General features: G+C 37.0%; 1 protein-coding gene across 2 annotated transcripts in view; it reads right to left on the reverse strand.

Annotated features, from left to right (window-relative positions):
- LOC144979844 (centrosome-associated protein 350-like) overlaps positions 1 to 13,000 on the reverse strand; it is a 191,859-nt gene extending 178,859 nt beyond the window's left edge. Inside the window, exons 1-2 of one of the 2 annotated variants that reach the window (XM_078927049.1) lie at positions 12,860 to 13,000; positions 11,736 to 12,013 (exon numbers count right to left, since the gene is read on the reverse strand). In XM_078927049.1, coding sequence (XP_078783175.1) covers positions 11,736 to 11,841 — 106 coding nt within the window. In that variant the 5' untranslated portion in view covers positions 11,842 to 12,013; positions 12,860 to 13,000. The remainder of the gene's footprint in view (positions 1 to 11,735; positions 12,014 to 12,859) is intronic. The other variant, XM_078927050.1, reaches the window with a different exon arrangement.
- Between the last annotated feature and the right edge of the window lie 8,004 nt (positions 13,001 to 21,004).

The following is a 21,004-nucleotide window of genomic DNA, read 5'->3' on the forward strand; positions in this document are numbered from 1 at the left end:
CTCTTCTCGGCTACTCCTAAGTTGTCAGCAGGAACATCTTAAATTTCAAGGGAAAATTTTACATACACCATCCCACAAACTTGACCCGGGGCTGCCAACCTCTAAACGCAAGAAAAATATATTAATTAATTAAAAAGTTGAGCTTTATATATAGCGCAAAATCCACTAAATGTGCTCAAAGCGCTTTACAAGGGGTCCCTGGTCAACAGCAACATTTAACATGTAGGACGGGACACGACGCCTATTAGGCGATATTACAATTTTCGGACAAAGACAACGCTGTTAACGGCCAGGTTCTCATTTTACTTATATACTGGTATAACGTTAGAATTCAAATGGGGGGGGGGGGGGGGAGAGAGGGAGAGGGGGAGAGAGAGAGAGAGAGAGAGAGAGAGAGAGAGAGAGAGAGAGAGAGAGAGAGAGAGAGAGAGATTCGAAATGTGCCAGATTTATTACCAAAAAAAAAAAGGAGTAAATGAAAAGAAACAGCTAGATATATAAAAATAAATAATAAATAAATTTAATCCTTAAATTCAGAACGTATTCGTAACCATATTTTAAATGCCAAGCCGACACCCCCCGCCCCTACCACCACCACCACACCATTATGAATCGATTAAAAACAGATCGTCATTCATTCACGTATACGAGTAATAGACGTGAATATATATATATTATATATATATATATATATATATATATATATATATATATATATATATATATATATATATAATATATATATATATATATATACATAGATAGATAGATAAAAATGACATCAATTTGATAGAAGTAGAAGAATAAACATTAGCGGGACTCACTAGCTTGCTCGCTCTCCGGGGGTCTCGGCCCCATAACTTCCTCGTCTTTTCTTTTCCTACGGTACCGTTATATTATATATTCATTCATTTATTTATTCATCCATTCAGCATTATACCGCTGGGTGTCATGGCCCAACGACACTGTAATAACTGTTAAATTAAAAAAAAAACCCCACTATAAACATAAACTGTTGTACTTCAGAAAGACGCGTATTTAAAAATTAGGCTAGAAAACTACGTCCTTAAAATATCGATCGATTTAAATGACCCACTTCTGTGCAAAAGACTCCCAAACCTGGGACTTTAAGGAAGACCTCCTCGCGAGGTCCCAGGTCTGAAGAGTCTTTTGCCAAGAAGTGGTTCATTTAAATCGATCGATATTTGAAGGACGAGTTTTCTGGCCAAATATTTTTAATACGCGTCTTTCTGAATGACGTACGGCAGTTATTGCTGGCTAACTATACCCATGACTATGACTTTCTTTTTCTTCAGCTATGTTGGATTGACATCGTTAAATGTATATCAATATAACCGTATGGAATGTAATGGCCCGGATGTATATAATATGTATACTATTATTATGACAAAGTATTCCAGCTCAATTGAATCTTTTTTAAAGAGGGCGGGGGGGGATATATTATATTATATTCTCTTTAAAAATAATAAGATTAACAAATTCCAATAGGTAATTAGATTAGCGGAAGAGTAGCGTCCCTTGATTGGACGTCACCCATAGTCTGTAACGTCAGGACGAGGACGAGAGACGCATGCGCACAACCAACATGACGTTCTCTCTCTAATAACTTTTCCGCCGGTGACGTCACAGACTATGGGTGACGTCCAATCAAGGGACGCTACTCTTCCGCTAATCTCATTCCCTATAGCATTTACGATTAGAATGAAAACGTATGGACCACATTCCTGACAAAAACACTTTTTTCTTTACCATGCAGATTTGGAGATTTGGACAGAAAACTTTTATTTCATTCTATCTTTTCTCTATGAGCTTTTAATGGGAGCATTCCGTAGCTATCATTAACTTATAGATGATAGTATGCGCTTGGCTAAGAAGCTCATAACATTGCCATCCGGAAGTATTACGGACCAACACACAAAGCTGTGTGTATCCATGAACGTTTATAGTCAGGTTAATACAGTTCATTGAGCATTACTCATAAACGTGGATGGCAAAAAAAAAACAATAACAAAGACCTGAGTGACGCCATCTCCGAATTATCTATAGATAGTATGCAGATGACGTCACTCCGGCCTTTGTTATTGTTTTTGCCATCCGCGTTTGTGGCAATGTTGTGAACTCCTTGGCCAAGCGCATTCTATCTATAGCCTGACACTAGAACCCTCTAAGACTTAAAGTTTGACGTCATTTTTAAGGTTTGTGTAGCGCCTAGTGAGTTGTCGTTAGTATAGTTCAAGGAAACAAGTTATTTCATTGGCTGAACTTTTGAATACAACTCACGATTTGCTTTCTTTTGATGCCAAAGACTTATCTTTTGACGTAATTTGTTGGTCAGTGTCAGGCTATAAGTTTACGATGGCTCATCGGTACGGTCTTTGCTTCGCAACAAAAAGGTACCGAGTTCGACTACCGTACCTGCCTTGTTGTGTGGCCTTCAATGTGTAAAAAAAAAAAAAACGAGGGCCTTGGAAAAGGCTCTTTACTCACATTCTCTCACCCTACTCAGGTGTATAGTGAGTACCTGGTCATTAACCGCGTTGACTCTGTCCGGAAAAAAAATTGTAATATTAATAACAGGCGTCATGTCTCGTTCTATATGTTGGTTAGGGACCCTTTGCAAAGCGCTTTGAGCACGTTTAGTGGATATTGCGCTATATAAAAGCTCAAACGTGTTTTTTTCTCCTTAAGCCCCAATCTGTAAACGGTGTTGATGGTGCCAAAAACTGAAAAGGGAGGAAAATTTCGAATGATTACCTTTTAGAACCCTTTATTTTTACAGCGTTCAGCACCCCCCCCCCCCCCACACACACACACACACACATACACACATTTTTAGAGCAATTGAGATGATAAACTATCATTGATACTCTAGCTAACTTCTAGAGAGTGGGAAACTGCACCTATTTGCTCCACCACACATCAAATCTCTCACTGCCAGTACCTTTGATCGAGGGAAATATAACTTTTTAAAAAGAGGAAATTCCTCCTCTGACTCAAAAATCCGCGGATCCGAGGAAAACCATCAGCATTGAAATAAATACTTAGCTTCTTTTTTTTAAGAAAGGGGGGGGCAGGAGGGGGAGGGGGAGGGACGAAGTCATCTCAATCAATCGATACTTCAAGAGTAAAAATATCAGGTCAACATCAAACTTTTTTTTTTAAAGGCTGAATATAGTGTATGAAAGGTCTGAAAAGATCAAAGGGAATAATGATAAAATCAAACCATTATTACAATCTGTCAGGGAAAAGGCAACAACAACAACAACAACAACAACACCACCAATCATCAAGACAAGGTTGAATGTCGCAAGAATCGTCGAGGGAGGCTGATTTAAATAGCAAAGGCAAAGAAAGAAAGAATCCATTTTGAATGAAAACAAAAAGAAAATAATTGTTAAAAAATGAATTTAAAAATTGTTTGTTTGCTTTTTTTAAGGGGGGGGGGGGGGCAAGTGGCCGAGTGGTTAAGGCATTGCACTGTGACCCGGGTTTGAGCCCCGCTTCAGGCACCTTCGTTTTTTTTTTCCTTGAGCAAGATTATTAACCCCCAATTTGCTCACTTGGACAACATGGGTGATTTCTGTTGACATTAGACATCTTGTTTGATGAGTTATCTATATTCCTTCGTGGAATGCCTAGGCGACGATATCTTATGATGTCGTGGCGCAAAAGGCATAATTTTTTCTTTATTTTTTTAAGAAAGGGGGGCAGGAGGGGGAGGGGGAGGGACGCAGTCATCTCAATCAATCGAAACTTCAAGAGTAAAAATATCAGGTCAACATCAAACTTTTTTATTTTAAAGGCTGAATGCATTGTATGATAGGGTCTGAAAAGATCAAAGGGAATAATGATAAAATCAAACCATCATTACAATCTGTCAGGGAAAAGGCAACAACAACAACAACAACAACAACAACCATCAAGACAAGGTCGGCTGTCGCAAGAATCGTCGAGGGAGGCTGATTTAAAAAAAAAAAACAAAGGCAAAGAAAGAAAGAATCCATTTTGAATGTAAAAAAAAACCAAACCAAAAAAAAAAATTTTTTAAATAGACAGTCGAGCAAGAAGTGTGAAATAAAACGTGAGCTTTTATATAGCGCAATATCCACGAGACACGGCGGTGCCAGATAAGAGATATTACAAAAAAAATGTTTCCGACAGAGACAACGCTGTTAACGGTCATATACTCATATACACCTCAATACGAAAGAGATTTTTCCAAGGACTCAATTTTTTAAAAACCCTCACCTTGGCAAAAAGAAACTCTCAACCCTGAGACTTCGCGAACTCTTCCTTGGAATCCCAGGTTTGAGAGGGTTTTGTTTTTTTTGTTTTTTTTTTTTGTTTTTTTTTTGGGGGGGGGGGGGGGGGTTGCCAAGATGAGGGTCATTTAAATCGATCGATATTTGAAGGAGGAGTTTTTCTGGCCAAATTTTTAAATACGTGTTTTTCCCGAGTACCACATTTTAACCCTCTCCTTACCAGCTATAGGAAAATCGACACACTCGATACGATACAACCAACATTTTTCTCATTCAAATTTCTTTTATACATCATAAAATTTACAGATAATGAACTTTGTGTCGACGAGCATGTTTTGCTAAAGAAATTATGTGGCGCAAGAACTTTACTGCTATTGTGTTTGAATGATAAAAAATATATTTTTATGTCAGTTGGGTGTGAAGTTTTTGGGCAAAATCCTGAAAATTGCTGGTAAGGAGAGAGTTAACCAATTAAAAGTAGATAAAAATAGAACGCAGTAGAGTGTAGGGGAGCAGGGGAGGTTAGCGGGCATCTCATGTGGAGTTAACTACATAAATTGAGGAACAAAAACATCTGGTTGGAGGATCAAAGATCTTGCATTATAGATAGTTCGAAGATGACGTCACTCAGGTCTTTGTTATTGTTTTTTTACCATCCACGTTTATGAGTAATACTCACTGAACTGTATTAACCTGACTATAAACGTTCATGGATACACAGTTTTGTGTGTTGGTCCGTTATACTTCCGGATGGCAATGTTATGAGCTTCTTAGCCAAGCGCATACTATCTATAAGCATCATAAAATGAATCATGATATATCTTTTTATCACTTTTATTCTTCTGACACTTCAAAATGATAATGATACTTAGGTCAAAATCAAATACCAAACAAACAAAAACAAAAACAAAAAAAACAAAACGACAACAATAAACACTCAAATAGTATAACGAATAATAACCAACAGTCGTGGGCGCCTGGAAAGAATCACGCAACCAAGGTTTCCCCATTTAGCAAAGGGAAGTAATCCAGTAAACATTCACAGAAAATATGAGTATCAAAAGAGTTAGTCCCCCTGTAGATAAGTATATATAGATGGTATGAGAGACCTTTGTAGCCAGCACACAGATTATCCATATGTCCTCATAAATATCTCTTTTTTTAAAAGGGTCATTTATTTTTTCTTTGTGCGGCAATGTGGTCTTGTGGTATGGCACTCACTTTCGGATGGGAAGGTCCTGGGTTCGAGCCTTGCTCAGCGCATAGTTGAGTCCTTGGAAAAGACTGTTTACTCACATTCTCTCACCGTACTCAGGTGTAAAATGAGCACCTGGCCGATAACAGCGTTGTCTTTGTCCGAAAAATTGTAATATCGCCTAACAGGCACCATGTCCCGTCCTACATATTAAATGTTGCTGTTGACCAGGGACCCCTTGTAAAGCGCTTTGAGCACATTTAGTGGATAATGCGCTATATAAAGCTCACAATGGAGTCTGTGACAAAAGATCCTGTTTTTTTGTAACATTTTGAAATTAATTTGATTTTTAATACCATTAATTTCTTTATAGCGCAATATGTGTGTTCAAAGTGCTTTACAAGAGGTTACAAGCCAACAGTAACACTTTTAAGATGAAATAAGAATGGAGATTACAATATTGTTCGACAGCGACGAAGCTGTTATCACCTGAGTTTACTGCGAGAGAGAATGTTGGTCGACAGCGACAAAGCTGTTATCACTGGAGTTTACTGCAAGAGAGAATGTTGTTCGACAGCAACGAAGCTGTAATCACGAGAGTTTACTGCGAGAGAGAGAATGTTGGTCGACAGCGACAAAGCTGTTATCACCAGAGTTCACTGCGAGAGAGAATGTTGGTCGACAGCGACAAAGCTGTTATCACCAGAGTTTACTGCGAGAGAGAATGTTGGTCAACAGCATTCTCCAGAGCCTGTACTTTGCACTGAGTTCCATACCAAAATGAAGCGAGTAGAAAAGTGCCAGAAGCAGACTTGCCAAATTGAAAACTTCAAATTTAGTCATATTTATGTCAATTTTTAGTAATTTGACAAGGAAATTCGTAATTTCTGAAATTGTGTACGAACAAAATAATAATCATAGTAGTAATAGTAATAGTAGTAGTAGTAGTTGTAGTAGTAGTAGTAGTTCTTCTTCTTATCATCATTATTATTCTTATTATTATTATAATAGTAGTAGTAGTAGTAGTAGTAGTAGTAGTAGTAGTAGTAGTAGTAGTAGTAGTAGTAGTAGTAGTAGTAGTAGTAGTAGTAGTAGTAGTAGTGGTGGTGGTGGTAGTAGTAGTAGTAGTAGTAGTAGTAGTAGTAGTAGTAGTAGTAGTAGTAGTAGTAGTAGTAGTAGTAGTAGTAGTAGTAGTAGTACAGTAGTAGTAGTAGTAGTAGTAGTTGTTGTTCTTCTTCTTCCTATCATTATTATTATTATAACTATTATTATTATTAAGTATTACTAAGAATTAAAAATTCGTAATTTTCCATGAAATTTAGTACTTGGCCATAAAATTTGTAAAATTATGAAAAATTAGTAAGATTCGGCATGTATGCAGAAGTCAATAGAGAATGTGGCGATGGGGGCTCGAACCCATGACCTAACCCCCCCCCCCCCCCCCAAGGCCAGGCAGAGTTGTCGTATCAGTAAGGTGATGGGTTAGAGCCCCCATCGCTACAAAGTTTTTATTTTCAATTGTCTCCCAGCTCTTTTCTACTCACTTCATTTTCTGTGATTATCAACACAAGTGTCTGCACTCACTGTTCTGTATTAATATACTACTACTACAAAGTACCACATCAATATTATGAAATTCAAATAATTATTTTAAAAACCGATCAGGCTCTCATGTCTCTCTGGCTTAATTAATGAGAGGTATTGATGAGCACCCCCCCCCCCCCCCGCACCCATTAACTTATTTGATGGAACATATGCAAACTAGTTTCTCCAATTTCAATGTAGAACCCCCCCCCCCCCCCCCCCTCCTTTGTGGTGATGATCGGATAACTGAATTTGTTAAATCAAATGGCAAGTACTTCACGGTAGAAAAGAAATCTATATAAAAGGTAGCAAGCAATTGCTACTGTCCGTTACAAACAACTAATAAATTCTATGGACCTCATGATTCATGGCTCACAGACTATGTTGAACTACAATGTCAAAACAATATGTAGTAAACTGTCATCACTTTAGCTTGTGCGGCTATGTGGTCTTGTCAGATGGCATTCGCTTTCGGATCGGAAGGTCCTGGGTTTGAGCCTCGTTCGGCGCATAGTTGAGTCCTTGGAAAGGCTCTTTACTCGCATTCTTTCACCATACTCAGGTGTAAAATGAGTACCTAGCCGTTAACAGCGTTGTCTCTGTCGGAAAAAAATTGTAATATTGCCTAATAGGCATCATGTATCGTTCTACATGTTATGTGTTGCTGTTGGTCAGGGACCCATTGCAAAGCGCTTTGAGCACTTTTAGTGGATATTGCTCGATATAAATGCTCACTTTTTAAAATTTTGTGGCTTCTACACCGCTTGAACACTTTTAAGTTATTTCAACACCAGTAAAAAAAAAGTAAGAGGAAAGGATAGGAAAAAAAAAAAAATTAAATTTACAATATTTAAAAACCCCAAGAAAAAAAAGTAAGACAGAGAGGACTGGTTAAAATAGGGACCAGAAGTAGATTTCAAGAACAAAATATCAATGTGGTTCATATGAGATTACATTACCCAAAAGTCCTTTCCAGTACAAACACAGGATCCCATTCAGGAATAAACTCAAATGCTGACTAAATTTTTATTTTTTTTCAAATCCAAACACTATAAATATAACAGTGCACAACAAAGAAGGATTTATAATAATTTATAATGAAAAATATAATAATCTCCCACAACTAATTCTCCATATATTTGACTATTTCCCTCTCAGCCAAGGACTCCTTTCAGGAGCTTTGCTTGAAGTTTCGAAGAAAGGTATTATAGAAATATGCTTATTTTTATAATTATTATCAGACAAAACCAGAGTTAATTCATTTCATGACAAAGACAAGACAGAAAGAAATTTTGAAAAGGAAAAAAAGGTTGATAAAAAAGAAACAGTTAGAAGGACAGCTCTGCTCGCTATGGGAAGGGAAAAGAAAAAATAATAAATAAATAAATAAATTTAGAAGTGCTATTCCAAACTGTTTGATAGGAGTTCTCCTTCCTTACCAGAATGAAAAATGAACAAAATAACATTTTACATTCAACGATCATTGATTATCACATGCCCTACCGAATGGAAATCATAACAACACGCACACACACACAAAAAAGAGAAGAAAAGAAAGAAAGAAAACTAATAAATAATACAGTTTTCTGGTCTTGTGCTATGAGACTTGGCCTCTAATCGGGTTCAATTCCTGCTGGGAATACATAGGAGTGATGCAAAGGTGAGATCATTGTAAAGGCTCTTAACTCATTTTCATTTTCTCTCACCGTACTCAAGTGTAAACGTAAAATGAGCAACAGTGTTGTGTCTGTGGTCAAAAATTTTAACACAGTGGGAGCCTTACAAACGTCATGTCTCGTCCTACATGCCAGTATAAATTAAATTACCCTAAATTGAGCTTTGAGCTTTTTTTTTATATAGCGCAATATCCACTAAATGTGCTCAAAGCGCTTTACAAGGGGTCCCTGGTCAACAGCAACATTTAACATGCAGGACGGGACATGCCGTCTGTTAGGCGATATTACAATTTCTCTGACAAAGACAACGCTGTTGATGGCAGGTACCCATTTTACACCTGAGTACGGCAAGAGAATGTAAAGAGCTTTTTCCAAGGACTCAACTATGCGCCGAGCGATGCTCGAACCCAGGACCTTTCGATCCAAAAGAGAGTGTCATACCACTAGACCAATAGCCATCATTAAATTACAGAAAATCAATAATTGAGCATATTCTAGAACCAGATTTGTCATTGATAGTATTGGTGCTTAACTTTAACTCGAAAATAGATAAAACAAAGGCTATCTTGTAAGTGAATTAAAATTTTACATAACTAAAGAAGAGAAATTGACATGGTTACATAGCAGGCGTCTAAATGATTATAAAAGGTTTATAAAGTAAAATTAAATTTTTAAAAAGAACAACAACAAAAAATAATAAACAAGAACAATTAATTTACATACAATTACAATTATTTTTATAAATTCATCTACAGGAGAAATACTTGTTTAAATTTAATCAATAGTAATAGCATCTACTTTGGGAAAAGACCAAGACATAGCTGCCAACTTTTCAAAAATATAATAAGGAATGCTCATTTGGCCCGGGATGAGGGGACGACGTGTGCCCCCCCCCCCCCCCCCCCCCCTTCATCGAATCGCAACATATAAAAGTCAGCCTTTTTAATTACTATTACTAACACTAACAAGTTTGAGATAACAGAGGCCAGTCCAAATGTTGCTAAATTATCGGGTTTAGTATCAGCACATTTGAATCGTTAAAATGACACTTTCCACAATGAGATCAAAATTTCAGAACAGACAATATAAAGAAAGAATTCAACTGCCTCAACTTTGATAATGACCAATACACAAGAAGCACAATTGTAAAATAAATGAAATAACTTAAGATGGTTAGAAATGCATAACTGCCAACCTGGTACATCACTTGAGAGGGCATTTTGGGGTAAAAATTAGGTGAGTTCAGATAAAAAATAGGCGATTGCATATATGTTTTCTTTCATGCAACATAATGCTCTTTAAGTAATACACAATAATAGTAGTTACAGTAAAATGCAACTCTAAATATTAGAGAATTCCTACTTCTTTACTTTGACAAGATAAACACACCTAAAAATGGAGTATACTTATTTTTCTTGAACCTAAACCGTTACAAAAGCTTGCTTGAAAAAAAAAATAATTAAAATCAGATGAAGATGTTTTTTTAAAGGGATTAAATTTATATTTCATAAATTAATAAAGGGAAATAATCATTGTCATGTTTAATCTATAAAAGCAATTGATTTTCTGATTGAATACCTTCCAATCAAAGATGTGGATTTAATTTTATTCTTAATTAAAATAATATTTGTAACAAATAGTGAAAGTATCAATACTGTCTTAGAATATTCAAAGTATATCGAGGCTAACATCGCAAATCTCCAATACATTATGAAAGGTTTGAGTAAAAAACAGGCGTCATATAAACGAATGGAACTTTTTTAATTGTTGAAATCATTTATGATAGAGGCATAATTCAAATTAAAGAGCTACACAAATGGAGATTATGCTCTCACTGGACACCAATAATAATAATAATAATAACAATAATAGTAGTAGTAACTGTAATAATAATGGATCAGTAATAATAATTCATTAGGCTCACATGCCTTGTTTACCACAAATTAGTCAAAAATTACAAAATACGGATTTTGAACTAAAAATAAGGACTTACGGACTCAGGAAGTCAAATACGGAACAAATCCGTTTTTAACGGAACGGTTGGCAGCTATGCCAAGATAACCCAAGCATTAGCCACAGTGTAGCATTTCATTAGAGAATAATAGGAAATAGGGCTGAAGTTTCTTGCACATTGAAAATAAAATAAAGGAGACCCAGACAACCAGACTCAAACCCAATCCTCTGATGTAAACATTCGATGTTTTTAACAGTTAAGCCTCTACGTCATGGCACAAGACCGAAGGGCTTGAGCTCAGCTGGTCGCTGGTTCGGATAAGTAAGTAAGTAAGTAAGTAAGTAACAGCTAAGCCTTCTTTGCACAATTAGATATATTACAAAATACAGGGTTGCTAATTCAGGGGGCAAAAATTGACTGAACTTTTACAAATAACGCATTGAATGAATGACCCCTATCTGAGTGCTGAACTCCAGTAAAAAGACACTATGTACTGACTTTTTTTCTTTTTTAGCAGGTGATGTGGTCTTGTGGTATGACACTCGCTTTCGGATCGGAAGGTCCTGGGTTCGATCCTCGCGCTCGGCGCATAGTTGAGTCCTTGGAAAAGGCTCTTTACTCACATTCTCTCACCGTACTCCGGTGTAAAATGAGTACCTGGCCATTATCAGCGTTGTCTTTGCCCGAAAAATTGTAATATCGCCTAAATAGGCGTTATGTCCCGTCCTACATGTTAAATGTTGCTGTTGACCGGGGACCCCTTGTAAAGCGCTTTGAGCACATTTAGTGGATATTGCGCTATATTAAAAAAAAAGCTCAAAAGCTCAATGATTGGAAAATATTTACTGAGGGTTTATAATCGACTGAATTCCGTAAATTTACATAAAATTGGCAACCTCGAAAATATGATGTCTATCAAGGCAATGACTGTTCTAGTCCAGGTTAACACTCTCGAGTTCATATACATGGAAAAGCGAACAAATTTGTTCGATTTTCCATGAGGGTGAACTCGAGAGAGTTAAAATGTTAAAAAGACTTCTTACTTTTGTCTCCAACAGAGGCTTTAGCTGATGATGAGGATGGCTGTGGTGGTGGTGGTGGTTGTGTCCCTCCCCCCTGGGGCTCCCGTGAACGACGACTTGGGTTCATCACAAGGAGTAAATGGAAATTATGAATGAGCCAGACCAAAGAATGCAGAAACCGAATGCGGAAAGGCAATAATTCTTATCAAAGGTGGCGTTTGCTATTATATACATCAATCTATTGGCAATGTCTACTGCAGCTGATTCAATTGTAAGCGGAGGACGTGGCTGAACCTGATCTGAAACAACATCAAAAAACAAATTAATAACAGTAGGAAAAAATAGTAAGTAGTCCTTCAGAGCTCAGAGTTTATCACGGTTTCTATAGCATGAAACAGACAATAGCAATTGTTTGTTACCTTTTTGAAAGGACAATAGTCTATCGCAAAGTACTTTCACTTTCTGCCAGATCTAACACTTCCAGCTATCCAACACTGTTGGGTGTACAGGAGATCACAAAAAAATCTCCACTTCAAAAGGGGATCTATCTCTGTCCATTGCGTGAGAAGCGAGTGTGCTACAAACTGAGCTATCGGGACCCCTCAAACAAATACTAATACTTACTAAGCTTCCTTTCCATATATGAGTTGAGTAGTCCTCGGAGTATTATTATTGTTGTGCATGCATCTTTTTTTGGACTGACACTCTTGCAATGTCCATCTCTACCATGTCCATTCACAGAAATCCATCCATACCTGAGTTGAGCGGAGCTATGTGTAAAATGCCTTACCCACGGACACAAAACAATGTCCAGAAGGTTTTTGCACTCATCGGATCGTCATCATCTCATCTCATCACCCATCATCTCATCACACAACCGCAACCAACCACTAGACCCGAGCCCGAGTGAGCAGCCAAGTTGAAGTAAGGAGAATTATAAATAAAATAAGTTGAAACTGAAATGTGTAAATCGTCACAAATGTGAAATTCATAAAAAAGCACAAGAGGACAAAATAACTAACCAAACCCCTCAATAATAAAAATAAAAAATTCAATTCAATTGACAAATAAAATGAAGAAATGGACCTCTCAATTACAGATCTAGCAGTTGTGTAACTCCCTAAAAATAACAACAAATAACTCACGTTGCAATAAAATATAAAATCCAGATGATGATTATAGAAATATTTCACACCCAATAAAAGAATTTAAAACAGAAACGTCAGAAAAACATGCCTCAACGGCTACTGAATCAGCCGCCATAGTTTGTTTGTGTCCGCTTCATCAGAATTTTGTGAAAATAGCAATCTAAGGGAGTTTACTCCAAAAATAAATGTATGGTCATTTGACGTGACAATAGGCATATTAGTTGAAGGGAGGTGGGAAGTAACTGTGTAAATACTTTAGTGTTCCCTGGTAATGTAGCGTTTATGTCCCATTGTCCATTCTTCACGCGTTAACAATACAAGATCTCGTCTGTTCCATGACCACTATTAACAAGTAAATTTTTGACCAATCAATACGTGAGATTTGGGACACACCCTCAAGCCCACTCGGACAAATATAACTGGTTGTTTTTAAACAATATAAAGAAGCAAGTTGATATCACTCTCAACATTTGTTACAGTTTAATAGTTGAAAGCCATAGGCGTAGCTTCCTGTTGTGATTTCTACATTCATTAAAAAAACTGATAACAATATGGATTCAATATGCAAATTTGTCACAATGAGGAAAATTTACAAATATTTATCCAGAGAGGCGAAGCGCAGAATTCTTTTTCGTAGCATGCGGCGAATAGCAAACCTACGACCAGGAACTCAGAGTGGAGAGGTCAAATTAATGATTATGTCATTATCATTATGCACCTCTTATATTTGAAAACTGCGGTTCCTTTAAAAGGTTATACTGTACAAATAATACATGGAATCTGGTAATAAAGAAGTTTAGCTTCAATGATATTTCACATTATAACATTCATGCTCTGCAAACGATGAAAAGATCAAAGGACTTCGGCATTACGAGAAAAAAAACAGTTTGGTCTATCACTATCGGTATTCAAAATGCGTTATGTCACTTAAAATATAAGCCCGTATGCAAAAAAAAAAAAAATCACGGCACCACATGTCGTAACGTTGGAGGAATTTGCGATATTCCGTGCACACGGGACTTGGAACGTGGTATAGATAGAATGCGCTTGGCCAAGGAGTTCACAACATTGCCATCCGGAAGTATAACGGACCAACACACAAACTCTGTGTAACCATGAACTTTTATAGTCTGGTTAATACAGTTTAGTGAGAACAACTCACAAACGCGGATGGCAAAAACAATAACAAAAGCCTGAGTGACGTCATCTGCATACTATCTATAGTTGTATGATTATCTATCATGAGAGATCACACTATAGATAGTATGCAGATGACGTCACTCAGGCCTTTGTTATTGTTTTTGCCATCCGCGTTTGTGAGTTGTTCTCACTAAACTGTATTAACCAGACTATAACAGTTCATGGTTACACAGAGTTTGTGTGTTGGTCCGTTATACTTCCGGATGGCAATGTTGTGAACTCCTTGGCCAAGCGCATTCTATCTGTAGATAGTATGTAGATGACATCACTCAGGCCTTTGTTATTGTTTTTGCCATCTGCGTTTGTGAGTTGTTCTCACTAAACTGTATTAACCAGACTATAAAAGTTCATGGTTACACATAGTTTTGTGTGTTGGTCCGTTATACTTCCGGATGGCAATGTTGTGAACTCCTTGGCCAAGCGCATTCTATCTATATAGTTCAGTGAGCATTACTCATAAACGCGTATGGCAAAAAACAATAACAAAGACCTGAGTGACGTTATCTTCGAACTATCTATAGTTGTATGATTATCTATAATTAGAGATCACACTTTAAACTATAGATAGAATGAAGTTGACGTCACTCAGGTTTTGTTATTGTTTTTTTTTCCCTTCTGTCATCCGCGTTTATGAGTAATTCTCACTAAACTGTATTAACCAGACTTTAAATGTTCAAGGTTACACATAGTTTTGTGTGTTTGTCCGTTATATTTCCGGATGGCAATGCTGTGAGTTTCTTACCAAACGCACAGCATCTATAATCGTTACCTACACATACCTTTTTTTTCCGATGGACAATTAATGGAAGCGATCTATACTCATGTTTTCGTCCAACCTTGTCATCGATCACATGATTTTTTGTTGTACAGCGATTGGACACATCTCAACAAATGTAAACACGCTGCTTTGTTTATGAAAGTTGTAAACATACCCATGAGTCATGTTCAGCAAAATGACCAATTGTGACGTTGGAAAATTTTAAACAGTGAACACTTTTCACTATGTGGGTCATTTTGAGCACACTTTGCAATGTGACCAATGACCTCGAAAACATGGAAATGTAATATAGATAGTTCGAAGATGACGTCACTCAGGTCTTTGTTGTTTTTTTTTTGCCATCCGCGTTTATGAGTTATGCTCACTGAACTGTATTAACCCGACTATAAACGTTCATGGAAACACACAGTTTTGTGTGTTGGTCCGTTATACTTCCGGATGGCAATGTTATGAGCTTCTTAGCCAAGCGCATACTATCTATAGATAGAATGCGCTTGGCCAAGGAGTTCACAACATTGCCATCCGGAAGTATAACGGACCAACACACAAACTCTGTGTAACCATGAACTTTTATAGTCTGGTTAATACAGTTTAGTGAGAACAACTCACAAACGCGGATGGCAAAAACAATAACAAAGGCCTGAGTGTCGTCATCTGCATACTGTCTATAGATCATGCCCATTGATCCGGTGTGTAGAAATTATATTTTACTCAAACGTTTACCACAGGTGATAAAACCGTGTAGTTTGCTTACTTTAGCACTAGTTTGGCCATTTGTTTACATTCGGACGACACAGGTTTTATAGATAGTTCGAAGATGACGTCACTCATGCCTTTGTTATTGTTTTTGCCATCCGCATTTGTGAGTTGTTCTCACTAAACTGTATTAACCAGACTATAAAAGTTCATGGTTACACAGAGTTTGTGCGTTGGTCCGTTATACTTCCGGATGGCAATGTTGTGAACTCCTTGGCTAAGCGCATTCTATCTATATGTGTACAATAAGTGGGGTCGATATACCTATTATAATATGTACATCTTTGAGCATTTCTCACAAGTCTGTTATAGATAGAACGAAGATGACGTCACTCAAGCCTTTGTTATTGTATTTTGCCATCCGCGTTTGTGAGTAATGCCCACTGAAATGTATCAACCCGACTATAAACGTTCATGGATACACACAGTTTTGTGTTTTGGTCCGTTATACTTCCGGATGGCAATGTTATGAGCTTCTTAGCCAAGCGCATACTATCATGTGAACCACATGGACGCTCCTTTATTCAATACATTCATTTTGCATACAAATTCGACAAGGATGTTGTCTGTTATTAGATATTTTTTTTAATTTTTTATTTGGTGTTGTTGAAAACAATCTACTTAAAGCTCTTACACATCCGCGAGCTGTATTGTCTGAGTGTGTTGTTTTGTTTTGATGTGTTCTACGGCGCTTGCAACACATTAAGGTCATATCAGCGCCAGTAAAAAGGAAGAAAATGGGATCGTAAAAAGTTTTAGAATTAATATTAAAGCATCCAAGAATAAGGCAGACAAAGGAGAATTGGTCCAAATGGGCAACAGATGTAGATTCCAAGAGCACAATATCAGTGTACTTAGTTTGAGATCACCTAAAAGTCTCACACAAGCACAGGTCACCACTAAGAGGAATACACTCAAATGTTTACAAATCATATATTACATAAACAAAACAATACAGTGCATAACAAGGAAAAAAATATCATCTACCAAAAACTATACATTTGACTGTTTCCCTCCCAGCCAGGGCCAGGACAAAACCAAGTAATCTCATTCCAAGACAAAGACAGAAAGCATGCTGGAAAACAGATATAAGGGGATAGAAGACACAGTATAGTATGTACCCCCTGCCCACTATGGGAGGTCAGGAACCCCACCCAGAGTGCCAGAACCCAGTGAGTATTATAAAAAAAAAAAAGTAGTTAGAAAACTAGACAAATGCAAGTGAAAGGTTCCGATCCAGTTTATTTACAAATAAACGGACATAATTTAAGGATGGATCATAGAACATATTATGTATTAGTTTAGTATTATAAATAACTTATCAATAATTTTAACATCGGTATTAATATCAAACTCCTATAATATAATAATATCAACAATCGCAGTCTGTCTGCCGTCATTTGTCTGGACTGGATGGGAAGAGACCCTTTCTCTGTCTGCCGTCATTTGTCTGGACTGGAAGGGAAGAGACCCATTCTCTGTCTGTCGTCATTTGTCTGGACTGGAAGGGAAGAGACCCTTTCTCTGTCTGCCGTCATTTGTCTGGACCGGATGTGAAGAGACCCTTTCTCTGTCTGTCGTCATTTGTCTGGACCGGATGTGAAGAGACCCTTTCTCTGTCTGCCGTCATTTGTCTGGACTGGATGTGAAGAGACCCTTTCTCTGTCTGCCGTCATTTGTCTGGGCCGGATGTGAAGAGACCCTTTCTCTGTCTGCCGTCATTTGTCTGGACCGGATGTGAAGAGACCCTTTCTCTTGTCACCTTTGACTTTGTTGTCTTCTGCTATGACACTTGCCTTCGGAATGTTTTTTTTTGTTTGTTTTTTTTTCTTAAGGGTTTTACGGCGCCTGCAACACATTAAGGTCATATCAGCGCCAGTAAATAGGAAGAAAATGGGATAGTGAAAAGTTCTAGAATTACAATTAAAGCATCAAAGAAAAAGTAAGACAAAGGATTTTTTTGTCTGTTGCTTTAGGTCTCTTCCAACACAAATGAGGTTATATGAGAGACCGCTGAAACAAAAAAACAAGCAATCTAACAAAAATAGTACAAATGTAAATCAAAATCATAACCTAAAGATATCATAAGCTAAATTATAAATAACCAAGAACAAACAGGCAGAAGATTTACAGAAAAAAAAAATATCCCCTGTCAAAAATACAATCACAAACCAAAGAAGCAGGATAGGCTAGTAAAGAGAAGAAGAAACGACATCACTATCGGATCGTACACCCATGCGAACATCATAGGTATATGATTCAAGGGTGATGCTCCCATCCAACCACCCGCTAAGACAAAGGAGAACTGGGAAAAAATAGGGATCAGATGTAGATTCCAAGAGCATACCACCAATGTACTTAGTTTGAGATCACCTATAAGTCTCATCCGGACACAAGCACAAAATCCAACAGAGAGTTTAAGTTTGAGTTTTTAAGTGTTTTATGGCGCTTGCAACACATTTAGGTTATATCAGCGCCAGTAAAAAGGAAGAAAATGGGATAGTAAAAAGTTCTAGAATTACAATTAAAGCACCCAAGAGAAAGTAAGACAAAGGGGAATGGGAACAAATAGGGATCAGATGTAGATTCCAAGAGCATACCACCAATGTACTTAGTTTGAGATCACCTATGTCTCATCCGGACACAAGCACAAAATCCAACAAAGAGGAATACACTCAAATGCTTACATTATACATTCAAAATAACAAATATAATAATATATAACAGAGAGATGATTTACAAGGAAAAAAATATCATCTCCCTAAACAATAAATATGCATTTGACTGTTTCCCTCTCAGCCAGGACTCCGACGAGGGCCCGGAAAAAACCAAGTAATCTCATTCCAAGACAAAGACAGAAAGCTTGTTGGAAAATAGATATAAGGGGATAGAAGACACAGTATGTACCTCCCTGGCCACTATGGGAGGTCAGGAACCCCATCCAGTCCAACAGAGAGGAATACACTCAAATGCTTACATTATACACTAAAAATAACAAATACAATAACACATAACAGAGAGATGATTTACAAGGAAAAAAATATCATCTCCCAAAACAATAACTATGCATTTGACTGTTTCCCTCCCAGCCAAGACTCCAACCAGGGCCAGGACAAAACCAAGTAACCTCATTCCAAGACAAAGACAGAAAGCATGTTGGAAAACAGATATAAGGGGATAGAAGACACAGTATGGACCTCCCTGCCCGCTATGGGAGGTCAGGATCCCCACCCAGGGAATGGCAGGTTCTGAATTCGAGTCCAGCACGAAGTTGAGTCCTTGAAAAAGTTAACTAATATGATGGTATTTTTAATTTTTAATCCTATGGTGCTTGGAAAACTTCCAGCCTCAAAGAAAAGGAATGAAAAGATGTGAGAATATGAGGCAACAATTTAAATGGAGCAATCGACCTATGAATCTACGTATATTTACCAATATCAATGACTGAAAATATCATAAAATATATAGCAATCATCCATTCATGAAAAAACAACAAAAAAAGAAAATCTTTATTCCATTGTTATTGTAAATTAGGTAAATTGACAACGGACATAAAAAGTGTTATTTGATTGGAATTACAACTGATATATCAAAAATCCCTGTCACCAAGCTATTTCCGTTGATAATGAGAGCCAGCAAATCTTTCTGGTTCAGTTGCGTCTGCCACATCAGAAAGATTTGTTGGCTCTCGACTGCACCGATCTTGGTCCCTATGCGCATGAAGCGAGTGCTCTCCCAACTGAGCTATTGGGACCCCAACTATATTAACAGTGCTTACAACAATTCCAGTGTCATAAAAACGTGCTAGAACATGTCAAACAATGACAACATTATTTTCGTTTACAAGAACTACCAAAACAAGATTCAAATAAGCCAACGTCAGATTCATCACTGCCAAACATGATAAATAAAATAAAATATGAAATATGTACTGGCTTTCTAAGATAAATCTGATTTGAGGGAGGAAAAATCTGTATATAATCATTAATAACGATTTTAATCACACACGCATACACACACAAATAAACAAGGAAAAAGAAAAAAAGATAAATTGTTAGTTTCTAAGTGTTTTACGTAGCTTGCAACACATTAAGGTCATATCAGCGACAGTAAAAAGGAAGAAAATGGGATAGTAAAGACTTCTAGAATTACAACTTCTAAATATTTTTTACAGCTGGACAAGTTGAAAAATTATGAAATTTGAGAAAAGTTGCTGGATACCTTTCCCATACATCTGACCATAACTTCATGAAAAACCACCCGATTTACTTAAAATAAAGATTAAAATGCCTTGGGGAGCATATTCTTTCAGAAAATGAAAAAAAAATAAAAAATTTTAATCCAAATCCAAACTGTTCACCTTCCGACTGATTATGTAATGCACTGGCCCATATATCTATCAATAATAAATATTATCTCAGAGCTGAAAAATGTTTTGGAAAATTAACTACAGGTGTTAACCTGGAAACAAGGCTGATAAGTTCAGTATAAAAACACAATAATGATTCTTCCCCAACGGGGCAGTCTGGCAGCAAAATTTTTTTTTTTGTTTGTTGCTTTAGGTCTCTTCCAACACAAATCAGGTTATATGAGAGACCGCTGAAACAAAAAAACAAGCAATCTAACAAAAATAGTACAAATGTAAATCAAAATCATAACCTAAAGATATAAGCTAAATTATAAATAACCAAGAACAAACAGGCAGAAGATTTACAGAAAAAAAAAATATCCCCTGTCAAAAATACAATCACAAACCAAAGAAGCAGGATAGGCTAGTAAAGAGAAGAAGAAACGACATCACTATCGGATCGTACACCCATGCGAACATCATAGGTATATGATTCAAGGGTGATGGCAGCAAAATTTTGACCCCAGGGAACAAATCTAAACTTGAGTAATAGTGCTCAGTGTGGCTCAGCAACATGGTCTTTGCTTCGTACCCAAAAGGTACCGAGTTCGACAACCTGACTCGATTTGTGACCTTGGACGTACTGCGACTGACGACTGGGTTATTTCAAGTCTTCTCTTGCAATAGAATCCAAGGACAAATTTCCCCTTAGAGATGAATAAAGGGAATTTAATGTTTTTATTTCTTAAACCATAAATAAATAACCTGGCCTCTCCAAGCAATCGGCTTTAATAGAGAAAGAAATCAGATTGGTGACGTTAAGTGTGAGGAATGTGCCTCAAGAGTCTATCTCTACTTATACTTATAGGCTGGACGTGCTTTACATAAGATAAAATCTACATTTTGAAATGCATAGAGTATACGTATATGGAACGATAATCAACAAAAGTAACAGAATCACCACATAAATAACATAACATAACAACTATCACGCATAAGTGTAGAAATTCTCACAGGTTTAAAAAAAAAAATATATTAAACCAGAGTGTTTACTCTGCAT

The sequence above is a fragment of the Berghia stephanieae genome, chromosome 9 (genome assembly GCF_034508935.2).
Source record: "Berghia stephanieae isolate SIO BIC M18660-M18661 chromosome 9, UCSD_Bste_1.3, whole genome shotgun sequence".
NCBI classification, from domain to species: domain Eukaryota; kingdom Metazoa; phylum Mollusca; class Gastropoda; order Nudibranchia; family Aeolidiidae; genus Berghia; species Berghia stephanieae.